The sequence below is a fragment of the Schistocerca nitens genome, chromosome 5 (assembly GCF_023898315.1).
Source record: "Schistocerca nitens isolate TAMUIC-IGC-003100 chromosome 5, iqSchNite1.1, whole genome shotgun sequence".
In the NCBI taxonomy this organism is placed as follows: domain Eukaryota; kingdom Metazoa; phylum Arthropoda; class Insecta; order Orthoptera; family Acrididae; genus Schistocerca; species Schistocerca nitens.
Genome location: NC_064618.1, coordinates 809,655,506 through 809,676,879, shown reverse-complemented (window position 1 = coordinate 809,676,879; position 21,374 = coordinate 809,655,506). Strand labels below are relative to the sequence as shown.

The 21,374-nt window shown below is 43.0% G+C and overlaps 1 protein-coding gene across 1 annotated transcript in view; it reads right to left on the bottom strand.

Annotated features, from left to right (window-relative positions):
- LOC126260037 (chromosome-associated kinesin KIF4A) overlaps window positions 1–21,374 on the bottom strand; it is a 301,102-nt gene that overhangs the window by 84,197 nt on the left and 195,531 nt on the right. Inside the window, exon 13 of the mRNA XM_049957211.1 lies at window positions 13,902–14,084. Within this exon, the coding sequence (XP_049813168.1) occupies window positions 13,902–14,084 (183 nt within the window). The remainder of the gene's footprint in view (window positions 1–13,901; window positions 14,085–21,374) is intronic.

Here is a 21,374-nt window from a genome sequence, read left to right as displayed (position 1 = left end):
ATCAAGGAAATTGCTATAATGTGAGAGTATTAATAGGAACAAATTTACATTAAATCCACTACCTCTTCAAAACAAAACTGACCTTTCTATCTAGAAACAACAATCAAGTCACTCAAGCTTACAAAGTTTGATTTACAGAAATTTTCAACTTTTAACAAGTTCACACAGAAATTTTTGGCACCAAAGATAAGGGGAATGCTGCAAGGGTACAATAGGCTTCACATATGATCTTTGGGTCGACTATGCATAACCAACACAGAGTAAAATTGTTACTTCTGTTGAACAACCAAGCACGGAGACAGCAGCATTCAGGCGGAGCTATTAGTCGGTCCTGCATAGTTATTGTGTAACGACACACTGTTAGTTTGAAGTGTTCTTTAATTGTGCCTGTCAATATCAATTCTCTTGTGTCTAACAAAATAAATGTTGTATAGTAAAATCCGCAAATTACTAATTTCAATAGTATATCGCCCAGAATCACTTAAAATAATCAGTGAAGTTAACAGCAGGAGAGCAGCACTTCCAATCTAAATCAAATAAATGCAGGCCACTCGTTGACAAAACATGAGTGCATTCAGTGCGCACACATGAGGAGCAGCCTCGTACATTGCGACGCTTGTTTGGACTTCGATTCCGATGGAACTTCGGATATGACGGAAAAGACATCATAACAATCTGTGAGTCCACAGCCATTCTGCACAGCAGTGCTTTGAGTGGAATTCGATTCAACATTCCATAGGAATGCTGGGAAAGGAACAGTAATGGTGTTAATATAACGTGGAAGAAGCTTTTTAATTATGCATAAGCAGTAACTTATAACAGACAGTGACTGTTGGCAACATAGTTAACATGGCCCACACAACACAAATTGGTAGTGCCAAATTAATAGAAGATAATGGTAACATTAGCTTTGATCTGCCCAAGCCCAGTTCAACACCGTTGGCTACTCAACAAACAGGAACCACTATTGTTAATAATGACTTCTTTACTCAGTTATTACGCAAAATAGAATTAATCAAGGAAGAAAACAAATTCAGGAGAAAATCACGACTAAATTGAACACATTAACAGATACTGTTAGCAATTTGTGAACCAAGGTTACCAAGACATGTGATGAAAAACATGGTTAACTCAGAGAGGAATCTAAAGTCAAACACAAAGTGATCAAAATGGAAATCCAAGAATTTCGGACCCAAGCTGATGAAAAATGCAGGCAAACTACCAATTGGTTAGTGAAGCTCATGAGAAAATAAGAGCACAAAATGATGAAATAATTAAAATCAAGAATATGTGCAAGAAGGACAAAGAATCGACGAGTATAATAGTTAAAGGCGTGCGGACGGTGCAATGAATTGAATGATGAAGTAGATAAAATCTGGAACATAATTACTGGCAGTGATGAGAAGTTGAGAGCATTTAATAAAGAGAATGTGTGTGACGAAATTAATTATATGTTACGTGAAGCAGGTATCAACAAAATTCTTGACAACAGACTGGGCACCTGAAGTTTCCAGAACTATGATCTGAAACAAGACATTCACGTGTTGCCGTTATTAAGCTAAATTGCGTAACACGCATTCCCAAAGCCTTATAATGAGCATGCTAGAATCATTATGAACGCTGTTCAGTGTGGACACATTGATGCGGTACAAGAAGATTTGAACTGGGGAAAGGAACAAACAAAAGAAGGAACTTTAATGCTTTTCATTGAAAATTAAACTTTTAGTATAATTATGGATGCTCTAACAGATTCAGCGAGAGAAATGAGCACAATAGCTGAAAGCTTATTTACACAGTTAAGTAATAGGCTGAAATTCCCACCATTCCCTGTTAATGGTGTATGTATTGTCAGTGCAATGGGCAACAGAAGCAAACCCATTAAAGGACAGGCCTCATTGAAGTTTTGTATTACGGAGGATGAATACAAAAAGTGTATTAACTGATGGCTCTCTTACTGTTTAACTAATTCTCAGAATAGATTGGCTAACTGAAATGAAGTGTAGTATTGATTTTCAGGAAAGATGTCTGCAGATTAACAAGAATAATGGAGAGAAGGAAATTTTGTTTAAAGGATTAGTACCTGAAGATGATAGCAATGCTGCAACATTAGGATAAGGTTAATGCATTTTTGAGGAGAAAGTGAAATGGTAAACGTTAGTTATTCTGAGAATGCTCTAAATTTTATGCAAATCAAGATTCAATCATTAATCGAATTGTCTGAAGCAAAGTAAGAAGAACTGATTGAAGTCTTGAAATTGTATGCCAACTTGTTTTCAAAATTACTCGGCTTGATCAAAGAATGTGTTTGCAAAATTGAAATGAGGAACCATGACTTATTCTGCAGTAAATCATATGCAGTACCATTAGTCAGGAGGGAAGCCATTAATAAAGAAATCACGAGAATGCTGAATAACCAAATAATTGGGTGCTCAGATAGTGAATACTTCAACTCAACACACACTGTTGCTTAGAAAGACAGTAGTGTTCCTACAGTTCTGGATACTTTTGCAATGAATCACACAATTCTCTTGCAACGAGATCAACCTGAAAACCAAAGAGAGTTTACTAGGATAGTTCAAAGGAGTCAAATATTTAAAGTGTCTCGACTTGACTGGAGGCTACTGGCAGCTACTCCTAGATGAAGATAGTAGAAAATATACAATGGGAGGTGTTACCTGTTTCAGAGAATACCTTTTGATTTGTCACTGTCTTCAGCAGCTTTTATGCAAGCACCTGATGAAATATTAGGAGACGACTTATTAAACCACGTGACACACTATGTTGTTGACATTTTACTTAGTACTGCCTCCTGGGAGGAACATCTGGATATTTTTTGTTGAGAGTTTCACACTTTTAGAAGAGCTGGAGTGACCATTAACTTGCAAAAATCAGAGTTCACCAAATCACAGATTAAGTTTCTTGGTAATATTTTCTCACATGGAATTGAAACAGATCCGGCAAAATTGGACACAGTGAGGAATTTTCCGCTACTGAAATGCCTCAAGCAGCTGAAACCTTTTTATAAGTGTCTGTAATTTCTATCGCCGTTTTCTGCCTGGATTTTACTTATCTTCATCTTATTTTACTTATCTTCAGTGTTAATTAACTATTAAAGAAAGATACAATACAGAAGTGGGGTAAGAAACGCCAAGATTGGTTTGAATGCTTAAAAAATTATATGAAGCACCTATATTGTACCATACTGATGTGAATAAGAAATTTTACCTTTGATCTGATTCAAACGATTATGCTACAGATGCAGAATTGTTATCAGCTAATAGAAATTAATAGAGTAACTGACTATCACACAATTGCATCTGCCCTCTCTACTGTACAAGAAAATATACTGACAGAAAAAGAAGCACTCACTATCATGTGGGGATTTGGAAAGTTTTGCTGTTGCTTGTGTGGAAGACACACAGTGGTAATGACATCCATAAAGCACTGGCACTCGCAAATTGATGGACGACAGGCTAATATGGTGGGGACTGGCTCTTCAACAAGACATCTTTGAAATACGGTACAAGCCAGGAAACAAAAATAAAGCAGCAGATGCACTATCGGGGTTATGTGAAGGACGTGAATCTGGTAATGCTGCACATGTGCGGCGGAAAGATGTGAGGATCCACTATGAGTGGTGTGGAAGGTGAATGTTCCGTATGAAAATTACACAGAAACATAAAACGTTAACAGGACACTGAAGAAACACTCAAAATGGTAAGGGAGAAATATGATGGTCTGAATGCTATAGGTGGCAAGAAAATATGACAGTATTATTTAAAACAGGATGGAATTTTGCACCAATGGAAAAATGTTAACTAAGATCAATGGAGATTGTGCACTCCTAGGCATGTTGTAGATGATATAATAAAATATGTGCATGTGAGCTATGCTCCTCTAGGACCAAGTGTGCAAGTTGAAGTTACAGGAGAATGTATTTTCGACAATATGGCTACAAAAGTTGGCTCAATACTTAAGTCTTGTGAAGTATGTAAAAAAATTAAAGTACCTACTGTGCAGCATAAAGGGTTTATGCACAGTATAATATTTCAAAAACCTGGAGGAATCTTGGCCTTTGACCTCTATAGATACCTGCCTCAGTCTAAAGGAAATTTCACTCATAGTTTAGTTGTGATGGACATTTCTCAAAATTTATACACCTTTACCCACTGAGAAAAGCTGATACCAAAATTATAATTAATAAACTGAGAGAAGAATACTTTGGGAATACAGTTAAACCAGAGTGCATCTTCTGATACTTGCCCACAATTCCATCCACACACGTGGAAAGATTTTTAGACATGTTGCTACATTAGCTTATATGCCCAGTTCCAAACTTTCTGAGTGCCCTATGTGGGAGTTAAGCCATTTGTTCCATGCCTATTGTGGCAAGAAACACACTATGTGGATTGATTGACTAACTGATTTCGAAATTGTGATGAACAGTTTAGCTCACGATTCAATGGGGTTATCACCATGTGTTCTCTTTGGCAAGAAGCTGGCAGGCATATTTCATGAATGCATGAATTTTCCATAAGATGACAACATCATGCAAGAATAACATTTGAAAATCGCAACTTATACAATGAAGAATGAGCAGCAGAAAGAAAGTTAGCACATGACAGAATCTTTAGGCCCACTACTTATAAAGTCGGCAATTTAATACTTATCCAAATGCACAACAAATCATCAAGTATTGACGATGAAAAGAAGTTTCACCATTATTACATGGGCCATTTAGAATCAGAAAACTAGTACGTTCGTATTCAGTGGAAGCAGGAAGGACACAGTCTGGTCAGTATCACAGTCTTCAACATTTGAAAAGATCAGAATGAACCATGTGTGAGAAATAGTGCAAAGATAAAATTTTGTGAACAGTGTTATTGTGTTTACAGTGAAATATATAACTGGACAGTAGTGAGTAGCTATGATGAGCTAGGATTAATAGACTGAAGTTGTTAGCTACAGTGAGCTAGGTTTAAGCAAATATTAATGGCATGAGTATTACACCAAAGAACGCTGCTCCAGACAATGTTTATAGCACATAATGCAAGGTTTTTTCAGTAGGGGCTGCTGGTAAGACAAGGAAGTGCATGTGCAGCTTCTGTGTTATTGCACCACTGCACACGTTTTGTGTGTTCACATGTTGGTGATCCCTCATTGTCGCTATTCAAGAGCTGTTAGGTGGGCTAACTGTCTCAAGGAAGCAGGCTGCCAGCGAGCTGTGCAGATGCGCGCAACCCGCATTTCATGTGTTTACTACTGCTGGCCAGGCGTAACATTGGTACGCTGTATAGAAAGGAGGCACTTATCAGTGCACGGAACCACAGCTTTACCTGTTGATCGACCATGCACATAGTGTTTTGGCAACTGTGGACATATATTTGTCATTCCAGTTGCTGAAACAGTGATGAAGGAATCTTCAATCTCCTGCAGCATCCATACCACAGTCCCTGTTCATAGAGATATGATATAATTGCGTGTGATTAGCATCACATGATATACTTGGTTGGTTTAAAAGAGGGAGGGTGGGGAGAGGGGGGGGGGGGGGGGCAAACTGCCAGGTCATCGGTCCCTCGTTCCAATTAAAATAATTCCACAAGGGTGGGAGTAAAATAATAAAGACATACAAAACACAGCTGGAAGAAAGGAGAAAACCAGAAGAATGACAGAAGGGCAACAAACACTAAAATTGACAAAATTGGACAAAAAAAGCCCAGAAAGACAAAAGAAACATGTAGACGAGATCAAAACAAGAGAGCAGATTACCATGGCTGGCTGACCATGAGAATAAAAAAGGAGAAGTCAGCCACTCTGAAACACATCAAAACCTCCACCCTAACAGCACTAGGGTAGAGGACACAGAGGGACAAAGGACATGCGCTAAAGCTTAGATCAAATGATGAAACCCACCCTCACAAATAAAACATAAAACTAAAGCTGCTGTTGAAGAATTGTTGCCCAACACCGAAGGCAGTGTGCTGGGAAAGTTAAAAGTCCGCCACAGAGTGGCTTAAAGTGGGCAGTCCAGCAAGAGATGGACGGCTGTCATTTGTGAGCCACAGCGAGACCGAGGTGGGTCCTAGCGACAGAGGGGGTAAACGTGCGTTAGCCACATATGGGTGATGCGGAGCCGCCAGAGGACAACTGATTCGCTGCGAGAGGACCGCATGGAAGACTTCCACATATTCGTAGTCTCCTTCATGACATGCAGTTTGTTGTGTGTACTATTATGCCATTCCGCCTCTCAAAGACGAAAAACCCTGTGGCGTAAGACAGAACGCAGATCAGTTTCGGAGATGCCCATCTCCGCAAGCGGTTTCCGCTTAGCCTGTCGGCAAGTTATTTGCCTGGGATTCTGACATGTCCTGGGGTCCATACAAACAACACTGGACGATGGGACCATTCCAGGGCATAGATGAACTCCTGAATGGACGCTGCCAAAGGATGACGAGGGCAGCACTGGTCAATAGCATGTAGGCTGCTCAAGGAGTTAGTACACAGGAGAAATGACTCGCCAGGGCATGAGCGGATGTGCTCAAGAGCACGAGATATGACTGCCAGCTCTGCAGTGAAAACACTGCAGCCATCTAGCAAGGAGTGCTGTCAATATGTCCTCCATGAACATACGCAAAGCCTACGTGACCATCAGCCATTGAGAAATCTGTGTAAACCACTTCATGGCCCCAGTACAACATGTCTCGAATCCAGAGAAAGTGATAGCGGAAAGCCGCAGGGTTAACGGAGTCCTTAGTGCCGTGCGAAAGGTCCAGAAGAATCTGTGGCCTAGGTGTACACCATGGAGGTTTATGTGAATGGACCTCGAGGAGAGGTGGTAACGGGAAGGACTCCGATTCAGACAGAACGGACCAGACGCAAACTGCAATCTTAAGCCCTGACTGGGCCGACGATGCGGGAGATGAACCACTCTGGTTGGGAAAAAGAGGCCGTAATTTGGATGCGCAAGAGAACTACGAATGTGTGCAACGTAACTGGTGAGCAGTTGGGCATGACTAACCTCCAATGGAGGGACTCCGGCCTCCATCAGGACACTGGTCACCGGACTCGTTCTAAAAGCTCCTGTCCCTAGGCAAAGACCACAGTGGTGCACTGGAATGAGTAAACGCAATGCTAGGGGCGCCGCCGAACCATAAACCAGGCTCCCATGGTCAAAGAGGGAAATAACAAGGGCTCTGTAGAGCTGCAGCAGCATAGAGCGATATGCACCCCAGTTGGTGTCGTTCACGCAGCAGAGGGCATTGAGTTGCTGTCAGCACTTCCGCTTAAGCTGACGTAGATGAGGTAGCCAAGTCTACCAGGTGTCGAAAACCACTCCTAAGAATCGATACGTCTCCACTACAGTCTGAGGATCATCATTAAGGTAAACTTCTGATTCTGGACGAACGGCGCGACGCAGACAGAAATGCACGACACATGACTTTGCAGCTGAAAACTGGAAGCTGTGGGCTAGAACCCATGACCGCGCCTTGTGAATGGCTACCTGTAGGTGCCACTCAGCAACGCCAGTATTTCAGGAGCAATACAAAATGCAGAAGTCATCCACATACAGAGAAGGTGAGATCGATGGCCCTACAGCTGCTGCTAGACCGATAATAGCCACTAAAAATAGAGACACTCAATATGGAGCCGTGTGGAACACCATTCTCCTGAATACAGGGGGAACTATGGGAGGCACCAACTTGGACACAAAAAGTACAGAGTGACAGGAAGATTTGGATAAAAATCTGGAGCAGGGTCCAGAGACCCAACTCATACAATGTGGCAAGGATATGATGTCGCCAGGTCTTTTGTTTGCTTTACGTAAGTCGAAAAAGACGGCAACCAAATGTTGGCATCTGGAAAAGGCTATCCGGATGGCAGGCTCAAGGGACACAAGATTATCAGTGGTAGAGCAACCCTGACGGAAGGTGACCAGACATGAAGCCAGCAGTCCACGTGACTCCAGGACCCAACAACTGCTGACACACCACAAGTTCTAGCAGCTTACAAAGAAAGTTGGTGAGACCGATGGGCTGCTGACACACCATACGTTCCACAGCAGCTTACAAAGAAAGTTGGTGAGGCTGATGGGCCGGTAGCTATACACATCAAGCGGGTTTTGACTGGATTTGAGCACCAGAATTATGGTGCTCTCCCGCTATTGTGATGGAAAGATGCCATCACACCAGATCCAGTCGAAGATGAAGAGGAGATGGCGCTTGTAGTCAGACAGGAGATGTTTAATCATCTGACTGTGGGTCCAATCTGGACTAGGAGCTGTGTCGGGGCAATGTGCAAGGGTGCTGAGGACCTCCCACTCTGTAAATGGAGCGTTATAGTGTTCACTGTAGCATGTAGTAAACGAGAGGACTTTCCTTTCCATCCGCCATTTGAAGGTGCAAAAGGCTGGGGGGGTAGTTCTCCGATGCAGAGGCTTGAGCACAGTGCTCAACAAAGTGCTCGGCAATTGCGTTTGCGTCGGTAGATAACACGCCACTGATGTTAATGCTAGGGACACCTGTTGGGGTCTGGTACCCAAAATGACGTCTGATCATCGTCCAGACATGGGAAGGTGATGTATGGCACCCAATGGTTACACGTACCTCTCCTAACTCTCCTGTTTATGTCATTTTATAAGCTGGCGAATGTGGGCACGGAGCTGCTTAAACGCTATTAGGTGCTCTAGAGCTGTAGAGCTTGCCGATACTCGTGACTCCCCACGACCGCCGGGGGCATCCTAAAGAACAGGGGATCGTGTTTTGGGGAGATTCAGCAGTGACAGCAGAGGTGAAGGCTTCCCAGTCTGCCTTGTTTAAAGCCCATCTGGGTAGGCGTCCGTGGGCATGATGCCGGGGGAGTGACAGGAAGATGGGGAAGTGGTCACTACCACACCGGTCTTCGTGTGCTCTCCAGTGGATAGATGGGAGAACGCCAGGGCTGCAATCTGAGAGATCAATGGCCAAATATGTGCCACGTGCCACACTGAAATGTGTGGGGGCACCTGTATTTAAGAGGCAGAGGTTGAGTTGTCACAGTAAATTTTTGGCCTCCCTACCTTGGCCTGTAACCATGGCGCCACCCCACAAGGGGTTATGCACGTTGTCATCACCCAAAAGTAGGAAAGGTTTAGGGAGTTGATCAATCAGTGCAGCCAATACGTACAGGGGTACTGCACCATCTGGAGGGAGATATACATTGCAGACAGTTATTTCTTGTATTGTCTGTATCCTGACAGCCACAGCTTCAAGAGTGGTTTGGAGGGGCACAGGTTCACTTCATACCGAATTCAGGATATAGATGCAGACTCCACATGACACTATTATATTCGCTACAGTTCTTGTAATATCCCCTGTAGCCGTGAAGGACAGGGGTCTGCATTGCTGGAAACCAGTTTTCCTGGAGGGCAATACAGAAAGCAGGTGTAAAGCTTAACAGTTGCCATAGCTCAGCCAGATGGTGGAAAAAACTGCCAAATTCCACTGGAGGACGATGTGATCGTGAGACTGGGAAGGCATGAAACATTCAATGAGGCAGTCGACACCTCAGGGTCACCTGCTGCCACCACGGGTACCTGTGCAATCAAAATCCATTGTGTCTGAGGGCCCAACGAGATCTAAGTCCTCAGCAGACACCAGAATCTCCAGCTCATCCTCAGACACAAAGCTTGTAGTTAGTGGTGGTGTGGGTGCCGCCGCAGTGCCTTGATTCTTGGAACCTTTTTCTTTTTAGGTTTCTCTTGCTGCTCCTTATTTTTGTCTGGTTGGGAGGGCTTCACTGATTCAGTCTACGGGACTGAGGAGGACCATGAAGCCCTACAACCAGTTACCTGTGGTTGCTTTACAGCCACTGGCAGGTGTCAGCTTTGCCACTGGTAGGAACCTGGGAATGGAGTGACCCATGGGATCCCTTTCTGGCGAGAGGAGCCGAAGCTTCTCCAGCTGAGAAGTGGGGACTGATGTCCCCAATGGTTGGGGGGGGGGGGGGGGGAGGGGGGTGTTGCTCCTGAAGTAGGTTGTGCAGGAGCAACAGGGAGGGAAGTGCCACCTACTATCAAGGGGGCAGGTGGAGTCCGATGGCTCTGAGAGTCAACTGTATGCGGCAGAACGGAAGATGGTGGAACTGTTGTTGTAGCAGCAGTGTAGGTTGATGTAATATGCACAGGATGTAGCTTCTGATATTTTCTCTTAACCTCAGTGTAGGTCAGTCAGTCCAGGGTCTTGTATTCTATTATTTTCTTTCTTTCAGGAGAATCCTGCAGTCTGGTGAACAAGGTAAATGGTGCTCTCCACAGCTGACACAGATGGGAGGCGGGACACAGGGAGTATTGGGATGTGAAGGACACCCACAATCTCGACATGTGACGCTGGAAGTACAGCGGGAAGACATATGGCCAAACTTCCAGCATTTAAAGCACCATATTGTGGGAGGGGAATAGGGCTTTACACCACAGCGGTAGACCATCACCTTGACCTTCTCGGGTAAGTTATCACCCTCTAAGGCCAAGGTGAAGGCACTGGTGGCAACCTGATTATCCCTCAGACCCTAGTGAACACACCAGACAAAATGGAACCTCGCCACTCTAAAATGGCACGCAGCTCATCTTCAGACTGCAAAAGAAGGTCCCTGTGAAGTATGATACCGTGGACCATATTTAAGCTCTTATGGGGCATGATGGAAACAGAAACATTGCCCAGCTTATCACAGGCGAGTAGTGCCCGTGACTGGGAGGGAGGAAGCTGTTTTGATCAAGACCAACCCTGACCGCAGTTTGGACAAGCCCTCCATCTCCCCAAACTTGTCCTCTAAATGCTCCACAAAAAACTGAGGTTTCATTGACAATAAAGATTCCCGTTCATACGAGGTACTGGGGTGAATAAGCTTCACTGCCATGGTCGTGGGGTGGGGGTGGGGGGTTGTCAACGATTTGGGATCATATTTCTTAGCATTGAGCATTGAAGTTAGACCTTGATCACGTAGAGACTTCTGGTGTTTGACCACCAGCAAGAGATGATGTACTACACTTCATGGTGTGTCATCCACCCTGATGCCACCCACTCCGACCAGGGGCTCTCCCCACGAGTGCCACCCAGTAGTAGTAGTAGTAGCAGCAGCAGCAGCAAAGGCCTTGGCAGGATGGCCATTGCCAGGAGTCCTGATGCCCCAGGGTGACGGGCATCTACTCTCTGGCATACATGGGGAGTTAGCGGCACAGGCATCAGCAGTGTGAGCCCTGTGTGATCAGGGGGCTACTATCAACAGGGTACATGGCGGCCCCACCACAACGGACTGGATACTATGCTGGATATCAGGCGCAAACAAGCTAAGAAGTCCATTATAGTCGACAGCGCAGAAAGGATGGAGGAAAACACAGCCAGGAGGGTGACCTCACTCAACAGCTGGAGAATGAGCGGAAGTGCAGATCCATGTCGACGAAGGATGCGAGAGGTCTGAGTGCATGATGGACCATGCACCATGTAAGGGGCCCCTCCCCAATTGGCTTGCTCTTTGGGAAAATTTTGAAAAATGGAGGTAAAACCCTACAGGGGACCATCACATAAAGGCCGAAACGTGAGAGACTCCTTTTAGTCTCCTCTTTACGACAGGCAGGAATACCTCAGGCCTATTCTAACCCCCAGACCCGCAGGGGGACATCATATAGTAATGATTCTAAAGCAGAGTACCAATGTTTACGTTTACTGTGATTATTCGTCCCATGCAGCGCTGATGCCACGTCCGTAGTGCAATTACTTGTGACAATCTACTCAAGATAAAGGGAGGCACCAAGAGCAGAGTACACAGGTAAGCGATTATCAGCAATTGTGCACAGTGCAACAACAGTCTACTCTTAACTATGGTTTGATGTAAATATTGGATACCAATAACACACTATATCCTGTTGCCAATACTATGATAAACATGAAAATAACCTGTGCACAGTGTGTCAAAGTAGTTCATTGCTCTTACAGTTTTCTTACTAAACCTGGGGTAATTTTAAGTAAGTAGCAAAATCATAGCATTTCCATACCCATCCTGTTTGTCTGAGTTATGGTAGACAGATTTACATTTCTTTATGTCACTAAATTTTAATAATTTAGCCATATTATATCTTTGTTTATGAGAACTATCGGTTTTTTCCATTATTACATGATGAGATTGGTTGCAGTGCATTCCTAGGGACAGTGAAGTCAAATGTGTAGGCCATGTCAGGTATGCTGTTTCATCTACCAGATCAGTAAATTCAAAATGGACTGTAATGAAACATACAGACAATTCAAAATATTGATTTTTTTTAATGTCTTCAAGTTCAAGCGTTTATATTGTGCATGCTTATTACTTCATAAATATGGTGATACATTAGCACCTTAGTGAAGTGATTGTCTCTCTCTGTACAGTTAACTTTTCATAAGATATGTAAAATTTACCTTCCTGTTTGCTTTCTTCTCACTTTAATATGAAAACTGCATGTCTAAAGTCTTGTTTTTGTGGGGATACAGAAGGGTATAATACTCTTTACATACCATTTTTGGATCGATAATGTGCAGGCAACAGAAGATACAATTGTAACTATTGTGGAGCGACCTGAGGTTGGAGGTAGTAGCGTTTAGGCACAGCTGATAGTCACTCACTGGGAGCAGTACAGTACAGTACAGGCAGAGCTGTTAGTTGGTAGTCGGTACAAATACGGTTATTGTGTAGGGCACACATTTAGTCTGAAGTGTTCTTTAATTTTGTCCGTTAACATCGATGCTCATGTGTTTAACGAAATAAATATTTTAGAGTAAGAGCTTCGTATTGCTAATTTCAATAGTATATTGCCCACATCACATACAATAACGAGTAAAATTAACTTTGGGAAAGCAGCACTTCCAATCTAAACCAATTAAATGTTCACCACCCATTGATAAAAAATGAGTGCTTGAAGCACAAACATGGGGAGTAGCCTTGCAAAGTGTAGGCCATGGAACATCACCATTATATGAAATGAGAAACCTTCCAAATATTGGTGAATGGCATCCACCTATTGCTGAGCAATGTGATGCCCTGCTGAAACCACGTGTTTTTGGCATCCTCATATTCCAAAAAGTAAGAGCCAACAGCATCATGACGCTATACATGCACCGAATTGTAACCTTGTTTCTATGCAATGGACGCTCATGAGCCCGACAAGGATTTCCTGTGCTCAGAAATTATGTTTGCTAACATACCCGTTAACATGTAAGTGGGCTTCCCCGAGATCCATATGTTGTTAAGTACATTTGTGTGTCTGTTTATTTTGGAACATCCATTCGCTAAACTTCCAACACAAATGTGTCTTGCTGATCTAGCTGCAGTACACTGTAATTTACAGGTTTGGCACCTTAATTGGTGCAGTATTCTTTGCATGTTTCTCGACCCAACTCCTAGCTCAGATTCATGTTGTCGAATGGAGTGAGAAGGGCTCCTCTCTATGGAAACTAACAGCTGTAATGCTCTCTTGAATATGCACCATTTGTACCCCACCTGAAGGCACTCTTTTCAAGTCTGAATCAGTTTCTTCAAAATTATGCACCCACATTAGCAAATGGGACATGTCAATGAGATCTTGGGTGGTAAAGTTGCCAAAACAACCTACATCCAGCAATAACTATATCGTCCTGCTTGTAAAATGCTCTCACAATGATCACACGTTCTGCACTGCTCCAATGCTGCAAAAATTACTAAATGGCAACATGTCCACAACTACACATTATTTCAAACAACTGCTGGCACTGCAATGCTGATGGCACTAATATTAAAAATTTCTCATTTCTCTGCACCATCCTGTACGTTAAACCATTTCATTTCAGCTCATGTCAGTTTCAGTATGTAGTTTAAATGACTTTCTTCCTCTACAAAAATGTTCTGTGCAATATTGTACATACCTTCAATTGTGATAGCTGGCTGCACAGTTCATTGCGATCCTCTAGCAACTGCTCTCTTGCTCTCTCTGCAACAACCGTGCTTACAAGAACTTCAAGCTCTTGTGCAATCCACTGTTGCACTTTTGCTGTTGAGTTATGTTGATTACGGCGTTCATGTGCTGTCTTCTGCAGTGCCAAGGCATCCTAGAACCAAAGTTCCAAGACTCTAAATTCAAACAACAAAAGGTGTTATTTACATTGCAATGACTCTTGCACACTGACAGTTAAGTTCGAACATTTGATAAAACAATTGCAAGATATTGACATTATAAACTTTCCAATACTCTATAACGGCACATGAACTGTAGCCATGAGTTTTAGGTGATGTCATCCCTGGCTCATATTAGAAATTGTCAGCCACTGCCAGCAAGGTTAGTACCTGCACAAGGCTGCAGAGTGTCATATCACATTACATGGTGTACTGAGCTGGTGTTCTAGCTGTGAGAGATGGCAAAGAAAAGTATTGTCACTCACCATCACGGAGGGTCACTACAGGTGAGTTGTCACTGAGGCTGCCACAACCTGCTCTACACCATTCAGTATAAATTGTTCACTGACTGACACATGCATGTATTCAGCTATTCAAAGTGGAGTTCAGTTCAAAGCAATGTTAATACCCACCCCAGCCAAATTCATATTTAAATGGCATAATACAATATTGTTTGGTTTCATCTAATTTTAAAGATGTGTGTGTCGTTATGAGTAGCTTGAACTGGAACAACTACATAGATAATGTTGTAGGGAAAGAAACCGAAGACCGCGGTTTATTGGCAGAACACTTCGAAAGTTCAACAGGTCTACTAAAGAGATTACTTATACTATATATATCCGTCCTCTTCTGGAGTATTGTTGCATGGTATGGGATTCCTTACTGGAAAACACTGACGAAGGACATGAAAAAAGTTCAAAGAACATCAGCTCATTTTGTATTATTGGGAAACAGCAGAGACAGTGTAATGGGTATAACATGCGAGTTGTAGTGGCAGTCGTTACAACAAAGGCAGTTGTCGTTATGGCAAGATCTTTCTCCTTCGTACTTAAAAATATTTCGCTGGTGTACATCTACATGTGGAGAAGTGATCATCATAATAAAGAAGAGAAATCACAGCTCGTGCAGAAAGATTAAAGCGATTGTTTTTCCCCACTCACTGTTTGAGAGGGGAATAGAAGAGGAGTAGCTTTAAGGTTATTTGGTGAGCTCTCTTCAAGGTACTTAACTGTGAATTGCAGAGAGTCGTGTAAATGCATGCGTCATAAAATACATTTAAAAACAAAGATGATGTGACTTACCGAACGAAAGCGCTGGCAGGTCGATAGACACACAAACAAACACAAACAAACACACACACAAAATTCAAGCTTTCGCAACAAACTGTTGCCTCATCAGGAAAGAGGGAAGGAGAGGGAAGGAGAGGGAAAGACGAAAGGATGTGGGTTTTAAGGGAGAGGGTAAGGATCATTCCAATCCCGGGAGCGGAAAGACTTACCTTAGGGGGAAAAAAGGACTGGTATACACTCGCGCGCACACACACACACACACACACACACACACACACACACACACACACACACACACACACACACACACATATCCATCCACACATATACAGACACAAGCAGACATCTCACAAGCAGACATATGTCTGCTTGTGAGATGTCTGCTTGTGTGTGTGTGTGTGTGTGTGTGTGTGTGTGTGTGTGTGTGGGCGCGCACGTATACCCGTCCTTTTTTCCCCCTAAGGTAAGTCTTTCCGCTCCCGGGATTGGAATGACTCCTTACCCTCTCCCTTAAAACCGACATCCTTTCGTCTTTCCCTCTCCTTCCCTCTTTCCTGATGAGGTAACAGTTTGTTGTGAAAGCTTGAATTTTGTGTGTGTGTTTGTGTGTCTATCGACCTGCCAGCGCTTTCGTTCGGTAAGTCACATCATCTTTGTTTTTAGATATATTTTTCCCACGTGGAATGTTTCCCTCTATTATATTGATAAAATACATTTAATCACACGTAAGATGTGTCTAAATCTAACACTATTTTATTTTATACACACTGCAAACACAATAAAGTTGATAAGGAAGGACTGGGAATCCATATAAAAGAAGTGTTAAGAAATTTATCTCCATAACTACCCTTTGCCTGTATCTCTCTGATCTCTCAAATAACTACACTGCACTCAGATTTGTTTACATCAGCAGCAGCTCTCCTGGGCTGTTAAGTTGTACTTTTATCTATTTATTCTTGTCCTAAACATCACACAATAGGAACAATAAAATTATTTAGTGAAATTACAATATAATGTATTAAAACTAATGTAATTATTAAAACAGAGTCAAGAATTCGAAACAAAATGTAACACTAATATTGCCCGGAAAGTTCTGCTTGAGAGTAACGAATTACTTACGAATAAAGAGACAACTCATCAAAAGCCAAAAGCACTGCGCTGTCAACAGATACACGAACAAAAGGTACAGAGCTTTGCTTTGCTGGCTTTTGGAATGAAATTCCTTTCTCAAATTGTAGGAGAAACAAACACACACACACACACACACACACACACAGTATTAGGTGAGGGCTGGGGGGACAGCAAGTTAGGTTAGATTTATGCCAGGGAGGTTACAGGAGAGAAGGATGTGCTGTAAAGATAGCTCCCATCTGCACAGCTTAGAAAAACTGGTGGTGGTGGGGAGGATCCAGATGGCACAGGATGTGAAGCAGCCATTGAAATCTCACATGGTGTGACATTGGATGTTTGATGGTGGCCATTCATTGTGATTGGCAATTGGTTGGTTGTCATACCAATGGAAAATGCTGTGCAGTGGTTGCAGCAAAACTGGTATGTAACTGGCTTCTTACACAGGTGGCCAGGTCTCTGATGGGTTAGGATAAACCTGTGATGGCACCAGAGTAGGAGGCACTGGATGGGTGGATAGGGCAGGTCTTGCATCTGTGTCTTCCACAAGGGCATAATCCCTGTGGCAGGGGATTAGGGGTGGGTGTATCATAGGGATGGACTAGAATGTTGTGGAGGTCAGGTGGGCAGTGGAACACCACTTTGGGAGGGGATGGAAGTAATTTGGGTAGGATGTCCTTAATTTCAGGGTCTGGTGAAAAATAATCAAAGCCCTGACAAGGGACATGGTTCAGTCGTTCCAGTCCCAGGGGGGACTAACAATCTTGGGTGCCTACTCGTCACTGTAGATGCAATCTCCTCATACACCAACCTCCCTCATGCCCATGGCCTTGCCATGATAGAACACTACATCTCCCAACACCCTGCAGATTCCAAAACCATCACTTCATTCCTTGTACACCTAACCAACTACATTCTAACCCATAACTACATCACCTCTGAAAGGCAGGTACACAAATAAAATCGTGGCAAACCCGTGGGCACCTGAATGGCATCCTCCTATGTCAACCTCTTCATGGGCCACTTAGAGGAAACATTCCTAGGCTCCCAAAACCCCTGGTCTGGTTCAGGTTTATTGATGGCATATTTATAATCTGGACCCAAGACCAGGAAACCTTATCCTCATTCCTCCAAAATCTCATTACCTTCTCTCCGATCCACTTCACCTAGTCCTCCACCACCCATCATGCCATCTTCCTAGATGTGGATCTCCTCCTCTCAGATGGCTGGGTCCACACCTCACTCCACATCAAACCCACCAATCACCAACAGTACCTGCACTCTGACAGCTGACACCCCTTCCATGCCAAAAAATCGCTCCCATACAGCCTGGCTAATCTTGGCAGATGCATCTGCAGTGATGAGAACGCCCTCGCCCTCGCCCAGTATGCTCACGGCCTCGCATAGGCCTTCACAGACAGGCAGTTACCACCCCCCCCCCCCCAGACATAATACACAAACAGATCTTCCGTGCCATATCCCGACACACACATGATCCTCACATCCATACCAAGAACCAACCAAGAAGTAGTGCTCCCCTTGTCACCCAATACCACCTGGGACTGGAACGACGGAGCCACATCCTTCGTCAGGACTTTGATCATCATGCCCAAAATGACGGACATCCTACCCAACATACTTCCATTCCCTCCCACAGTGGTGTTCCACTGTTCACCCAATCTCTACTACATCCTAGCCCATCCCTATGCTATTCCCATCCCCAATCCCCTGACACAGGGATCATACCCTAGCAGAAGACCCATATGCAAGACATGCCTTATTCACCAACCCAGCACCTCCTACTCCAGTCTCGTCACAGGCTTATCCTAACCCATCAGAAGCCGGGCCAATTATGACAGCAGCTATGTTATATACCAGCTCAGCTGCAACCACTGCACAGCGTTTTACATTGATATGACAACCAACCAGCTGCTAACTAGAATGAATGGCCACTGTAAAACTGTTGCCAAAAATAAGGTGGACTGCCCAATGGCACAACATGCAAGACTTCAATGGCTGCTTCACAACCTGTGCCATCTGGATCCTCCCCACTACAGCCAGGTTTCCTGAGCTGTACAGATGGGAGCTATCCTTACAACACATCCTTCACTCAAGTAATCTCCCTGGAATAAACCTAACCTAACTCACTGCCCCCCCCCCCCAGCCCCCACTCAATAGTTTTGTGTGTGTGTGTGTGTGTGTGTGTGTGTGTGTGTGTGTGTGTGTGTGTGTGGGCGCGTGCGTGCGTGCGTGCGTGCGTGCATGCGCGCTTTGTTCCTCCTACAGCTTGAAAAAGGAATTTCATTCCAAAAGCCAGCAAAGCAAAGCTCTGTACCTTTTGTTCGTGTACCTGTCGATGGCATAACGCTTCTGCCTTTCGGTGAGTTTTCTCTCTATTCATAAATATTTGTTATAACATGAATATGTCATGTGGTAACGAAAGTGGTGCCCACCATGGTTTCTACATGTTCAAATTCCACAATTATCCCAAAAAAGCAGCAGCCTGAATAGCTTTATTGTTTGCTGTAACCAAGTTGTCTAAGTTGCATGGTCAATCCCAAATTTTTTGCAGATTAGCAAGTGTGATTCACGTTGCAGTTCGCCATATTCACAGCATTCATTCATCAGTTCAAATGTAGTCCTTTTTTTTTTCAAATTTTATTTACACTCTGATGTGCCTGTCCTTGGGCAATTCAGGGCTTTCCAAGTTGTGTAAGAGAGTTCAAAACCCCCTACAAAATTCTTCCACGAAGTACAGGTCTATTTGGTGCTTATCAGATGGTAATGATGTTGCTTTGACTGACTGTGAAAAGCTCTTTCTTGATTTCAGTCCCAGCAGCTGAGTAATACTTGCAAATATTGGGTGTCTGGGATCTACCACTCACTTTTGTTATTGAACCTGTGCAACCTTTCTTCGCCTTATTTCTGGGGGAGCTATGCCCCTAAGTTGACATCTGATTCACAGGGATTAGCCAAATACATCCTCTAATGATACATCCTGTTTTGTTCAGGGCTGCATCCACTCGTTTTGCATGATAAGAGCTCACCAGATGGGGCCACATACTGTGAAATGGAAAAACACAAACACCAACAAAAAATGAACTATGAATTGTGCTCCTCACCTGCTGCTTGTCATTTTCTGCATTATGTTTTCTGGGTGTATGCATTTATTTTTTTACTCTGACAGTGTTCCTGCATTCAGTTGTGTGACAAGTTACTACATACCACATTCAAATCATCTGATTACTTCCTGGGAAGTAGAAATTAGTAATGATAACATTTACATGACTTGGTGCTCAAATACATACATAAAAATTTTTTACCAGATAGTCAATGTGTTCCTCAAAAGCAGTATTGTCTAGACTGTGTAAACAGACTGATTCTGTATCAGTGGTACTCGATAGTTATTTCTGTACAACAGCTTTCTCTGATACTTCACTCCAAATTTGTCATCATCATGCAATGCCATAGACGATACACTGAAGAGTTCTCAAACCATCAATAATTACTTCTTTTTAGACAAATGTGACCAGAACAATTTATCAGGACAGATAACAAAGTCAACAATAAACCATCCAGAATTCTTAAGTTTATCTACATGAGCTATCAACACTAGGGCAGCAGTCTACAGAGGACATTCTCTACCATTCAAATAATATGTTGTTCTTTGCGTCAATGGTCTATCGGAAAATGGCATGCTGTTTTAAATAACAACATCCTGTGTTAAGAAGTCACTCATTCTCTGATACCTTCATTATATATTTAACATGTATGCTGAAAGAACACTTAATTGAAGCACAGTCATACTGTATTTCACCTCCTAATAGGACAAACATAACATTTCAGTCCCAAATTTTTGGCATCAAATGTATTGGCTGACTATGGACAACTTTTGATCCAGAGCTCTCCAGGACACCCATTGACATTACCTTCACATTGCCACAACCTCCTCTGATCTCCAGTGCTTGCTTCTGCTCATTACTTTAGATAGTATAAAGCAGTGTTGTGAGATTTTCTGTGAAGAGCATCCAATACAAAATGAATGCCAAAAGGAGCTAGTTTGATAGAGGTGCGGATTGAATTTTAGATAACTGAATGGATGGACTGATTATGTACTTAAAATAGATGCAAATCATACAGTTGTTAGTAAACCATATTTAGTCTAGAACTGTCTTTTTGGAGCTACGTGGAGCATGAGAGAGAGAGAGAGAGAGAGAGAGAGAGAGAGAGAGAGAGAGAGAGAGAGAGAGAGAGAGAATATGTAAGCTTCCCAAACCAGAGTTGGCAAATTTCACACTTTTTGGCAATTGCTCATCTGAGATCCAGCACGAGAAGTTATTAAAATTTACCTGAAAATTCTAATGAATTACACATTTATCATTATTAGCTTACATAAGATGCAGGTGCAAAATGGAACCAAAAAGTTGCAGGAAAGGAAAGAAGTTTAGTGTAACATCCCACCAACAAGTTCACTAGAAACAGAGAAACTTGGAGGGAAATTGGACTTGCTACTTCAAAGAAAGCACTGTGGTGGGTGCCTCAAGCAATGTAGGGAAATTACAGGAAACCAAAATCTGGATGATGGGATTGTGATTTGAGCTGCTGTCCTCTAGGTCCAGTATCTTACCACTGTGCCACCTTGCTGGAGCAGTGAGGTTATGAGATATTAGAACACCAAACTGTTCTGTCTAACCCCCATTTATTATGCTAATTGCTGTAGTGACTAACAAAAAGATAACCAGAATCAATCCCAAACTGTAACACTGAATAACTATGCATTTGTTTCTGCATTCAGTTCCGAAAGTCAACTGACGACACCTGATAAAAGCCAAAAGTTCATTCAAGAGCAACTGAAAATTTAGTCTCTTTTTTCTGCGACAATGGACTGAAATTATTGTTGGCATTATCCAACAAATCATTCATTTGTAGATAGTGCACTGCTAAAATTAAGTGTGTTCTCACACTTACATCAACAGTTTCACATAAATGTTCCGACAGCTTAAATGATATCAGCAGTGCGAAATGACT